Raw genomic sequence first — 13,135 nt, 5'->3', positions numbered from 1 at the left:
GTCTAGGCCATATTCTTCTGAAGGGCAGACTCTTCTTTACAAGTACTATGACCTTTCGTCAGTACTGTCTGAAGTGTTTCTGCATGACGGGCCTTGTTTCACTCGCTTCATTGAACAGTATCTCCTGTAATTTATTTCTAAGCGGCCTTGGCACAGCTCGTAGCATCACCCGCTTTGGCATTTTTGCAAAGACTGTTTCATCCCAAAGTCACAGAAGACAGACGGTCTGAGGCAGGCCAATTTGGGGTGAGGCTTCCCATTTAGGTTCTGGGTGTTTTTAGCTCAGCCCAGGGCCCAATTTCACTTAAATCAGCCAACTTGGTGTCCTCCAGATGTTGCTGGACCGCAACTCCTCAGCCAGCTTAGCCAATGGTCAGGAATGATGGGAATTCGAGTCCAACAAAATATGGCCTAGACAACTAGTCTATGTATTATTTATTTTTAATACAAGTACTTGTATAAATTGCAGCTGGAAAGTAGCATCGTAGAGGAGGCCTCCATTTCTTTGTGTGAAAGGGAACAGGAAAGGCCCCTTCTCACAAAGGCAAATTGCTGCAACAAACTCATAGATCATTAAGAACAAAGTATGTTTTTTTCCTTGATAACATTTATTTTTCATAGACAAATTGATTCCAGATCTAAATCAATTGATTAAGTGGTCAAAAGTTCATATGATTAATTCACTGAGGCTGCAACCCAACCTCATTTTCCCAAGCACATGATCCACCGAATTCAATTGAACTTACTTTGAGTAAACATAGGGCACATTCACACCATACATTTAAATCACCATGAAGCAGTCGTGGTTTCATCCAAAGGATTCTGGGAGCTGTAGCTTTTTAAGGGAGCTGAGATTTGTTAGGAGATCCCAATTTTCCTCCCAGAGCTACAATTCCCCATGTGCATTAACAATCAATCACCCTTCACAGGAAACTCTGGAAATTGTAGTTCTGTGAGAGGAATAGGGTCTCTCAGCACCCTTAACAGACTGCAGCTCCCAGAATCCTTTGAATGAAGTCATGACTGCTTTGTGGTGATTTAAATGTATGGTGTGAATTTGGCCTAAGAGTCAACTGCTACCCCAATTAGCTTCTGCACATGCAATGGCCACCATATTGTTGTACACAGCAAAATGGCCCCACATTGGGGGCTCTGAGGAGAAAGTTAAAACGCTACAACCCTGAGAACTAGACATCCTCTGCAGAGCTCAGCAAAGCGAATTTCAGCTGGAAATTCTGAGGAAGCCCCTAAATTAAGAGAGTGGCCAACTTTTATGCTCTGTGGTTCCTGAGAGCTTTTTAATCATACGTCTCTTTAGCAAAGCTTCACTGGCTCCATTTGGGCTGCCACCACTGCCATCCAGGCCCACAGTGTGAGAGAAAAACGAGGTCTCCTTCCCTCCGATTAGTCACAGGGACGAGGCCTTTTAAGATTCCATTCAGAACCCATGTCCTTCCCTCATTCCCTGTTTGAATGTCGGAGACTGGCCAAAGATTCTTTTCTTCCCTTCTGCCTTGTTAAAGAGTTATTATTTGGAAGGAGAAAAAGAAAAAAGGCTATGGCAAGGGTGGTCTTTTTGTGCCAGGGGCATTCAGAAAAGAATGCCCTCACCAGTCTCTTTTTTCCTCCAGAGAATAAATCTTAGCAGGTTCTCAGGCAGTTAATGTTGTACTCCCCGCCATGTTTGACTTTGTGGCGCTGTGTTTTCCTGTGCTATTTCTCTTTCTCTCTCTGAATCCCATGGTGGAACTGAAGTACAAATAGGGAAGGTTATCTGACAACAGCACAGGCAGAATCATCCCACAGGAACCAGAGTGTTTGAGGGAAGAGCTGTATCTAGGGCTGGCCCGAAACATTTTGCCACCTGAGGTGAATGACAATATGGCACCTTTCCTCCCATTCCATGTACGACAGCCTGCCAGACTGGCAGTTGAATCTTAATTGGGTGCTAGCTCTTGGGCAGCATCCTCCATGGCACCTGAGGGGAGCAGGCATTGGGTAGGCCATGGGGCACACACACAGCTTCCTCCACTTCCTCAGCATTTGCCGCCTGAGGCAGCAGCCTCATTCTGCCTCACTATAGCCATGTATCTTAACTTGTGCTTTCTGTGAGTGATTCCATTTAGGCAGGAGCTTATTATGGAGTCAGTGCTGCTCATGTACATAAGTTTTTTGCAACACCTGTACAACACTGGCATTATCAAAATGCAGGGTTGTTTTCTGTTCTTTCTTTCCTTGTACATTTGCTGCAAAAAAACACACAAAACCAATAGAGAAAATTAACCTGGGATTGGAGGGTTGTCATATGTGTGGCAATTTGGAAGTCTCTACTGATACACCCCTACTTCTGTTCGCTCCCCACCTGAGCTGAGCATAACATACGTCATTTTGGTTTTTTCCAGTGGCCCAAATGATAGAAGTGGCCTATTTCAGTTGCTGTTTGTGGAAGGAACCTCCCAGTTTCAACAAACTATTTTCTAAAGAGTACAAGTGAGGGATTACCTCAGAGATTGTAATCACACTGGGCTTTTACCATGAAAATAATAATAATAATAATACAAAGGATTTGTGCAAGACCTCTTTTTATCTCTTGTGCAAGCCTTCGACAGATACATGTTATGTACTCTGGTGCAAGACCTAAATTTTTATTAAAAACTAAATGGAAATATATGACTAGGCCTCAAATATCTAACAGACCACCTCCTTCTAGTGTCATGAAGAGAGGGAGAAATACTTTTCAAAATCTGCTTTCTAAATGTCATGCATTATTGTGTAAGCTTCTATCATGTCATCTCTAACTCACGTTTTCTCGAAAATAAGAAGTTTCTCTCATATATATATATATAGAGAGAGAGAGAGAGAGAATTTCTAGTGCTTTGAGGAGAAGAAGAAAAAGAGACCAGGTAATTTCAGACTCTCCAGGAGAAAACTCCAGAAATTGAAGAGAAAATCAGATGAGGACATTTTGGGAAGCAGACCTTTTAAAAACTTGGATGAAATTTGGCCTGACTGGAGCTTTCTCTCCCACATTAGATGTAATTAAGTTGCCCACAGGCTGAGTTTGCAAGATTAAAGCCAGCCCACTCAATTGCAAGCTACAGTACTTAATTTTCATTTTGATCCATTCTCTGGATTCTCAGCAGATCTAGGAACAAATTTCTCAGGTGTGGAGAGATTTAAAGCAGTTTCAGTGAAAGAGGTAAATTCTCATTTTGTGGGGTGGGATGGGATCTTCAAATAGTGGCCTAGATGAGCAGAAAGTAGCTCCATGTGAGCCTGAGGAACTTCAGCTTCCCTGCTCTGGTTTTAAAAAGCTTCATTTAAGTAGCTTTTATTCAGAACCACAAGAAAGCACTGTTACCACTCATATTAGTACCGTGTAGCTCTATGGTTATCCTAAGCCAGAAGTTGAGAATCTTTTTCAGCCTGAGAGCCACATTCCCTTCTAGACAGCCTTCTGGGGGCCACATGCCAGTAATGGGTGGAGCCAGAGGCAAACATGTTACCTATCTACAGGAGGCTAATTTCTTCACATGCTCACACTTGTTCTTCATCTAGGGAAGCAAGAGGCATTTTCAGGGTTGAAGGACACATCCCAACCAGGCCAAAACACTCAAGGAGGGTGTGAAGCAGGGGCCGTGAAGTTTGTGGGCTGGAGAGTGTTCTGAGGGCCGGAAAGAGAGGCTCAGGGGGCCACATTCTTTCCCTAGGCCTGAGGTTCCCCTTTCCTAAGATCCCATGTCCAAGATTCAAGTTTATTTATCATCTGCACTAATTTAATGGCATGTGTGTACCAAGCTCCTCCAAGGCCTTCTGGCTGGCATACAAAAGGGCAGTCCTGTTTTATGCCTACAGCATCCTTGTGAGGTAGGAGAGACTTGTGAGACAGGGACTGGTCTGAAGATATCTGCATACCAGTTCTCTCGCCAAAGTCATCATTGCCACCTCTGCTGCTGCCTGCCTTGTGCTGGAATTTTGTGCCACCATTTTACGATCCACACTCTCCCCCCCCCCCTTCGAAATGATCCCATGGAGGTGTCCCCAGCTTCCCCTTCCCCACATACCTTAAGGACCACATTTTTGCCTCCTTGGGAAAGTGTGCATGTGCGCACAGCCATGCATGTGTATGAAACAGATGTCCTATTTCCTCCCCATTCAGAATCAGCGCCCCTTGCCACATTCACACCATCCTTTTAAGGCACTATGATACCACTTTAAACAGTCAAGGCTACCCCAAATAATAACCCTTAAGTTGGTTAAGGGTCCTGAGAGCTCATAAGGAGACCCCCTATACCTTTCACAGAGCTAAAATTCCCAGAATCCTCTAGGAAGAGGGACTGACTGTTAAACCATTCTATACCTATAGTTTTAGTGGCACAGCACAGTCCAGCCAGCTCTATCAGCTGATCAGTTCTGAATTCATAGTCATGAAACAGTTATTGGTCTATGGCTTGAGCTTCCTTTTAGCTGACCAGTAGAAGACAGAATCTCTTAGCACAAAATTCTCATTTTTACCCAAGATACGTTTAAATCAAGTATCCCCATTTTCATCCTTTATCCACACACCCTTTATCTACACAACAGCCCTATAAGGAAGGCCAAGCAGAGAGAAATAGTCCCCATGTGCATTATACATTTCAAGAAGTACCATACCACTTTAAATAGCCCCCAAAGAATCCTGGGAGCTGTAGTTTGTTAAGGGTTCTGTTAGGACACCTCTCTTCCCTTCACAGAGCTACAGTTTCCAGAGTTCCCTGGGAAGAGGGATTGATTGTTAAACCGCTCCGGAAACTATCCGTGTGAGGGGGAATAGGAGCCTCCTAACAACTCTCAGCACCCTAAACAAACCACAGCTCCCAGAATACTTTGAAGCGAGCCGTGACTGTTTAAAGCAGCATCCTGGTGCTTTAAATGTATGATGCAAATGCAGGCTTAGCTTAGCTCACAAAGGTGCCCTGTGGCCATACAGAGAAAGAGAGGAAGCCGTCCGTCCGTGTTAAGGCTCACAGAAGTAGCGTTCTGCAGCTGCAGAATGAGTCAGCAGCATTGTGTCCAAGCCCTGGCAAATGTCCAAGAAGAAACATCATCCACACAAGCTATGATGATGGAAAGCCCTCACCTTCCTGAGGGAGCATTCCCTGCCCTGCCACTCATGCAGCAGGGGCCGAATCACAGGTGCACTCAGGCATCTTTCCGACTATTTCAGAGGTGACTGCAGGAGCATGCTTCGAATATTTTCACCTGCACATTTAAAGACCGCTATCTGAGCTCCCACCCCCTGTGTTCGTATATTTTATCTGCAGAAAGAGAACTCGCTAGTTGTTGATGTTGTCATGTGTACGATTCCACAAAGTACACAAAGATTCTGCAGCGTTTTATATGCTGATATGGAAATCAGAGAAATGGGACGAGGCAAAAATGACCTGAAGGAGCATAGGGCCATATGTTTAAAGCACTACAACACCACTTTAAGCTTCTCCCAAAGATGTCTGGGAGTTGTAGTTTATTGCGGGCACTGAGAGTTGTTAGGAGAGTTCCTATTCCACTCAGAGCACTACAATCCCCAGAGTTCCCTGTGAAGAAGGATTGTTAAACTACTTTGGAAATTGTAGCTCTGGGAGTGGAATAAGGGCCTCCTAACAACTCCCGGCACCTTAGCAAACTACACTTCCCAGAATTCTGTGGGGGAAAACATGACTGTTCAAAGTAGCATCATAGTTATTTAAACATGTGGTGTGGATGTGGCCAAAAATGAACACCATTCATCCTCAAAGCTTTGCACAACATCCTCAGATCTTAGCCTCCCCCCACCCCCTGCAAAAAAGCTAATAGAATTCTAGGCTGCATCAAGAGAAGTCTAGTGTTCAGATGAAGGGAAATAATAGTACCACTCTTTTCTGCCTTGGTCAGACCCTATGTGGACTCCTATTTCCAGTTCTGGGCACCACAGTTTAAGAAGAATATTGTCAAGCTGCAAGGTGTGCAGAGGAGGACAAGCAAGATGATCAAGGAAGGGTCTGGAAACCAAGCCTTATGAGGAACAGTTGAGGGACTTGGGGATATTTAAATTGGAGAAGAGAAGACTGAGGTGATAATGATAGCCATCTTCAAATATCTGAACAGCTGTCTCATGGAAGAAAGAAAAGGCTTGTTTCTGGCTGTTCCAAGGGAAGAACCCAAAGCAATGCATTCAAATAACAAGAAAGAAGATTCCAACTGAAAAATAGGAAGAACTCCCTCTGTTTGACAGTGGAACAGACTACCCTGGAAGGTTGTGGACTCTCTCCTTTGTTGGAGATTTTTAAACAGAGGTTGGATGGATTCTTTATTTGTGACTCCTGCTTTGCAGTAGGTTGGACTAGATGACTTTTGGGGTCCCAACTCTACAATTCTATGATGGATACGTATCCTCATACAGCAGTATGTATCAGCAGGTTTCTACACCACTGCTGATTCCACTTTGGAAAGCAGACCAAGTAATAAAAAACTCCAGGAAGAAGTTCAGATGGCAAGGCTTTGGTTGGCATTCTTGGCTGCACCCTGGGCTTTTCTTTACAACTGACCTGCTTAAACATTTCTATCAAGTGGTCTAACTAATCGGAATGAAAAGACTTCCCATCATCACAGCTGCAGTTCTCTCACACACACACATGACTCCAGAAGTTGGCAGGTTGGAAAATATCAACAGGGGAGGAGGGAGCTGCCTTGTGGAATCAACAGCGGATGGAGGGTGTTGCCTTGTGAACACACAAACACACCAAGGTGCCCACTTAGTTTTCAGCGCTCAAGCTTGACAACAAAGCAGCTGAACCTATAAATCTTTGACTTTGGCAAGGGGCAGAGTGAATGTTCCTGGGCAGGCTCTAAGGAACCGCGGGGTGGTTGGTATTGAGAGAGAGAGATAAGCCTCCAAATGCCCAGGAAATGTTATGGCAGCAGGAAAGAGAAATTGGCAGCAGCCTAAAAGGGCGGATGTGGGCTATCTCTTTGTGTCTGCAGGCAGAAGACGGGCATGTGGTTTTTTGGACTGCATCCTGGCAAAAGAGGAAGGTTCCAGATGCTGGACAGAAGATGCTTCTAGCTGCTCTGAAGCCACTTTTCTGTCTCTTGTCTGTCTGTCTGTCTCCCCCGCCGCCGCCCCGGCCACCTTGCTCCTGTTGTGAATCACTGTCCTGTCACACACAAACCTCCTGCCCTTCTTCCTGCTTATGAAAGCCAAACCCTGCCCCCAACCTGGTTGCCTCTAGATCAGGAGTTCTCAGAGTGGGGTCTGTGGGCCACCACTGGTGTGCAAGCTTCATTCAGGCAGCTCTCAGTCTTCCATCGATTTCTGAGAAAGTCCTTTTAAAAACAAAAAACAAACAAACATATTTTACCATTTTAATATTTTGTTGGAAGCCGCCCAGAGTGGCTGGGGAAACCCAGCCAGATGGATGGGAAATAAATTATTATAATTATATTTTTTTTCTTACGGAAAACTTATCTTTAGAACAAGGAATTAACTTCAGAGAAAGTCCTTCTTCACACATTAAACTATGTAACTCACTCCCACATGAGGTAGTGTGGCTTTAAAAGAGGATAGGACAAATTTATGACGGGAAAGGCTATGGATGGCTACTAGCCACTGTCTGTGCTCTGCCTTCACGGTTGAAGACAGTAATGCTTCTGAATGTCAGTGGCTGGAAGCCATAGGAGGGTTCTTGTGCTTGGATCCTGCTTGCATGTTTCCCATGGGGGTATCTGACAGGCCACAGTGAGAACAGGATGCTGGCCTAGATGTGCCATTGGCCTGATCCAGCAAGCTCTTCTTATGCGACTGAAGAGGGAAGGTAGACCTTCCATCAAAATTAACTATTCATAATGATTTTAATTATATTTGTATCACTTCTTTTATTTCTTGTTTTTTATTGTCTTACAATCTGAATTCTATGCAATGCAAATTGTAGCACCATCTGTAAGAAATAAATTAAACAATAGAAACACAATTAAAAATCATAAAGTATCTAGCACAGCACATTGACAATTGCTACAGCACATGGAAGAATCTGAGCTGTCTGCCAAGAAACCCTCAGCCTTTTTCAAGTGGTCCATGGGAGGAAAGGTTGGGGAGCCTCTGGTCTAGAGGTCGTCTGGACTCCATCTGCCCCTTCAGTTTGGCCAGTAGTCAGAGCTGATGGGAGATAGAGTCAAAAACATCTGGAGGGCACCAGGCTGGCGAAGGCAGTATTAAGCAAATAATACATTCCCGGGGCTGGAGAGAGCTCATTTACACAACCTTCCTGCAATAGATATAGACTGGTCTAGACTGATGACCAAGTAAATCTGGGCAATTGCCCAGGGTCTTTTGAAGCCTCAGGGGAGGCCAACCAGGACCAGAGGCCTCAACAACCTGCTGGCACAGCCACACACTTCCCTGAGAACAGCTAATTTGGCCCAGTCTACCCACATGGCAGAATAAATGGCAATGGGTTGTGAGCTTGGGTGCTACCTCTTGAATGAGCCACGCAGTGGAAAAACAGAAGAGAAGGCCTGACACTCGTTTTCTGCGTGCAAAGAGGTATTTGAGCGTGTAGCAAGACATTCAAAAGAAAAGACTTGTGTGCACAGTGCAACTTATGGAACTCATGGCCACTGGATGGCCAATCATGGCCACTATCTTGGATGCCTTTAGATAGAGATTAGACAAACAGAGGAGAAGTCTATCAGTGACTATTTTGCATGATAAGCAAACAAAACCTCTGTGTCTGAAGGCATTCAACTTCTGAATAACAGGTGCTGAGAACAGATAAAAGGTGTTTTCACTCCTTGATTGTGGTTTACTTTTGCTGGAAAAATACATTGGCCTTCCCCAACCTGGTGACCTCCAGATGTTTTGAATGACAGGGGGAAAGGGCTATTGAAACCCAAAGCTGTGTGAATGTACTTCTGCTCCATTATAAACGGAACCTCCATACAGATGCCAGGGACTGAGCCTGGGACATTCTGCATGCAAAGCAGGTATTCTACTACTCGGCTTACTCAAAATAAATCAAGGTTCTAGTACACATGTTTCTGGGTAAATTGCTGATTCAAACTGGAAGCGGCTTTCTACTGAGTCATACCGTTGTTCCACCTAGACCAGAACTGACTACTAATCAAACATTACAGCCTTGGCAAACGTTAATAGGAGACTATATATTTGAGAAGACAACTGTAGTCAGACTACAAGACCATCTAGCCCAGTATTGTCAGCACTGACTGGCAGCGGCTGTTCAGGATTTCAGGCAGGATACATTCCAAACACAACCTAGAGATACAAAGGAATGAAAGCGGCAAAGCGTATTATCTGCCACTGAGCTCTAAGGCCATCTCTAGGCCATTTATAAATGCCTTGCTCTTGTCCTGCCTTTGTGTCTCTCCCCAGGGACGCATCCTGCCTCCTCCTGCAGCTGTTTCTGCCTTTGCAGTATCACCAAATGCAAGTCCCAAAGGACTTATATGACGTGCGGACAGTTCAGAGGGGGCTTAGGACTCCTCTCCTCCAGAACCTCCTGCTGCAGCAGCTTAACCTGAAAAACAAGGCATTTCAATCCACAAGGTGCCCAGCTTTTGAGATTGCACCAAACAGTGCTCAAATTTGATTCCCTCCCTCCCTCCCTCTCTTTTTTTTCTTTTCTTTTCCTTCTCCTCCTGTGACGAGGCTACATTTTAATATTTTAATGTTCCATTATTTTAATGTTGTATTTTATTTTTGTTTTTAAGTTGTAATCATTCTTCTTGTTTTTATTATTGTTTGTAAGCCGCTCTGAGCCCGGCCTTGGCTGGGGAGGGCGGGGTATAAATAAAAAAATTATTATTATTATTATTATTATTATTATTATTATTATTATTAAATACTTTCAAAGCTTTAAGGACTGGAAACTTTGACTATTTCTTTTTCATTTGGAATTGAGCTCCAATATTTCAACTGCCTAGGGGCCTCCACACAGGGTTTAATGCGGCACTGTTCCCAACCCCCACCCAGAGGATTTGTTTGGCTTGTTCCAAAGCTTCTGAGGCTTGAAATGTCCCAGCGATGGAAGAGGAAGAGAGTCTGGCCAAAAGCTGGCTCCCTGAAGGCTGGTTGGTGTGAAAAGCAAACTCTTTGTTAAATTGCACTCCATCTCCTGAATGCCAATTTCCATGCCACCAGCTGGCATCTCAAAATGGGCCCTCTCTCCCCTGCCCCTCCTTTGCCGCTAGGAGTAACTTCCTCAAAAACTTACTGGGGCTTTTCTAGTTTAGAGAGTAGGAAAGTAGGACGTAACGTTATACTCATATAAAATCATGCATGGTGCAGAGAAAGTGGATGGAGAAACATTATTCTCCCTCTCTCATAACACTAGAACTCGCGGGCATCCAATGAAGCTGAATGCTGGAAGATTCAGGACACAGAAAAGAAAGTCCTTCATGCAGCACATAGTTAAACTATGGAACTCCCTCCCACAGGAGGCAGGGATGGCCACCATGTTGGATGACTTTAAAGGATAGAATAAATTCACAGAGAAGACTATCCATGGCTTTGAGTCATGGTGGCTCTGCTCTGCCTCCATGGTTGGAGGCAGTAAATGCTTCTGAATACCAGTTGCTGGAAACTACAGGAGGGGAGAGGGCTCTTGTGCTCAGATCCTGCTTGGAGGGTTCCCACAGGCATCTGGTTGGCCAATATGAGAACAGGATGCTGGACTAGTTGGACCCTTGGCTTGATCCAGCAGGGCTCTTCTTTGTTGTTGTTTAGTTTTTTAGTCGTGTCCGACTCTTCGTGACCCCGTGGACCAGAGCACGCCAGGCACTTCTGTCTTCCACTGCCTCCCGCAGTTTAGTCAAACTCATGCTGGTAGCTTCGAGAACACTGTCCAACCATCTCATCCTCTGTCGTCCCCTTCTCCTTGTGCCCTCCATCTTTCCCAACATCAGGGTCTTTTCCAGGGAGTCTTCTCTTCTCATGAGGTGGCCAAAGTATTGGAGTCTCAGCTTCAGGATCTGTCCTTCCAGTGAGCATTCAGGGCTGATTTCCTTTGGAATGGAGAGGTTTGATCTTCTTAGAATCATAGAATCATAGAGTTGGAAGAGACCACAAGGGCCATCGAGTCCAACCCCCTGCCAAGCAGGAAACACCATCAGAGCACTCCTGACATATGGTTGTCAAGCCTCTGCTTAAAGACCTCCAAAGAAGGAGACTCCACCACACTCCTTGGCAGCAAATTCCACTGTCGAACAGCTCTTACTGTCAGGAAGTTCTTCCTAATGTTTAGGTGGAATCTTCTTTCTTGTAGTTTGGAACCATTGCTTCTCTGGAGCAGCAGAAAACAACCTTTCTCCCTCCTCTATGTGACATCCTTTTATATATTTGAACATGGCTATCATATCACCCCTTAACCTCCTCTTCTCCAGGCTAAACATGCCCAGCTCCCTTAGCCGTTCCTCATAAGGCATCGTTTCCAGGCCTTTGACCATTTTGGTTGCCCTCCTCTGGACACGTTCCAGTTTGTCAGTGTCCTTCTTGAACTGTGGTGCCCAGAACTGGACACAGTACTCCAGGTGAGGTCTGACCAGAGCAGAATACAGTGGCACTATTACTTCCCTTGATCTAGATGCTATACTCCTATTGATGAAGCCCAGAATTGCATTGGCTTCTTTAGTTGCCGTGTCACACTGTTGGCTCATGTCAAGTTTGTGGTCAACTAAGACTCCTAGATCCTTTTCACATGTACTGCTCTCAAGCCAGGTGTCACCCATCTTGTATTTGTGCCTCTCATTTTTTTGGCCCAAGTGCAATACTTTACATTTCTCCCTGTTAAAATTCTTGTTTGTTTTGGCTCAGTTCTCTAATCTGTCAAGGTCGTTTTGAAGTGTGATCCTGTCCTCTGGGGTGTTAGCCACCCCTCCCAGTTTGGTGTCATCTGCAAATTTGATCAGGATGCCCTTGAGTCCATCATCCAAGTCGTTGAAAAAGATGTTGAATAAGACCGGGCCCAAGACAGAACCCTGTGGCACCCCACTAGTCACTCTTCTCCAGGATGAAGAGGAACCATTGATGAGCACCCTTTGGGTTTGGTCAGTCAGCCAGTTACAAATCCACTGAGTGGTAGCATAGTCAAGACCGCATTTTACCAGCTTCTTTACAAGAATATCATGGGGCACCTTGTCAAATGCCTTGCTGAAATCAAGGTAGGCTACATCCACTGCATTCCCTTCATCTACCAGGCTTGTAATTCTGTCAAAAAACGAGATCAGGTTAGTCTGACATGACTTATTTTTCAGAAATCCATGCTGACTATTGGTGATCACAGCATTCCTTTCTAGGTGCTCACAGACTGTTTGCTTAATGATCTGCTCCAGAATCTTCCCTGGTATTGATGTCAGACTGCCTGGACGGTAATTATTTGGGTCCTCTCTTTTCCCCTTTTTGAAAATAGGGACAACATTTGCCCTCCTCCAGTCTGCCGGGACTTCGCCTGTTCTCCAGGAATTCTCAAAGATGACTGCCAGTGGTTCTGAGATCACATCTGCCAGTTCTTTTAATACTCTTGGATGCAGTTCATCTGGCCCTGGAGACTTGAATACATCTAAACTAGCCAAGTATTCTTGTACTATCTCCTTAGTTATTCTGGGCTGTGTTTCCTCTGCTGAATCATTTGCTCCAAATTCTTCAGGTCGGGCATTGTTTTCTTTATCGGAAAAGACTGAGGCAAAGAAGGCATTGAGGAGTTCAGGCCTTTCTGTGTCCCCTGTTTGCATTTCACCATCTTCTCCTCTGAGTGACCCCACTGTTTCTTTGTTCTTCCTTTTGCTACGAACATACCCATAAAAGCCTTTTTTGTTGCTTTTAACCTCTCTAGCAAGCCTGAGTTCATTCTGTGCTTTAGCTTTTCTGACTTTGTGTCTACACGTGCTGGCTATTTGTTTGAATTCCTCTTTGGTGGTTTCCCCCCTTTTCCATTTTTTGTACACATCCTTTTTTAATCTTAACTCAGTTAAAAGTTCTTTAGATAGCCACCCTGGCTTCTTTAGGCACCTTCCATGTTTCCGTCTCATTGGTATTGCCTGAAGTTGTGCTTTTACTATCTCCCTCTTAACAAACTCCCAGCCATCATGAACTCCCTTTCCTTTTAGT

The 13,135-nt window shown here is 44.7% G+C and overlaps 2 protein-coding genes across 14 annotated transcripts in view; both read right to left on the bottom strand.

The window, feature by feature from the left end:
* LOC309330434 (uncharacterized protein) overlaps positions 1 to 13,135 on the bottom strand; it is an 89,183-nt gene that overhangs the window by 52,994 nt on the left and 23,054 nt on the right. The gene's annotated exons all lie outside the window — the stretch shown is intronic.
* Positions 1 to 13,135, bottom strand: part of BCAN (brevican) — a 49,202-nt gene that overhangs the window by 27,189 nt on the left and 8,878 nt on the right. For 3 of the 12 annotated variants that reach the window (XM_081841749.1, XM_081841753.1, XM_081841756.1), the window contains exon 1: positions 3,377 to 3,484. The exons of 2 other annotated variants lie outside the window; for them this stretch is intronic. In XM_081841749.1, coding sequence (XP_081697875.1) covers positions 3,377 to 3,470 — 94 coding nt within the window. In that variant the 5' untranslated portion in view covers positions 3,471 to 3,484. 7 more of the 12 variants (XM_081841758.1, XM_081841754.1, XM_081841759.1 and 4 more) reach the window with 7 other exon arrangements.

This window comes from Podarcis erhardii (genome assembly GCF_964252035.2).
Source record: "Podarcis erhardii genome assembly, chromosome: 15".
Classification (NCBI taxonomy): Eukaryota; Metazoa; Chordata; class Lepidosauria; order Squamata; family Lacertidae; genus Podarcis; species Podarcis erhardii.
This window is presented reverse-complemented; position numbering and strand designations above follow the sequence as displayed.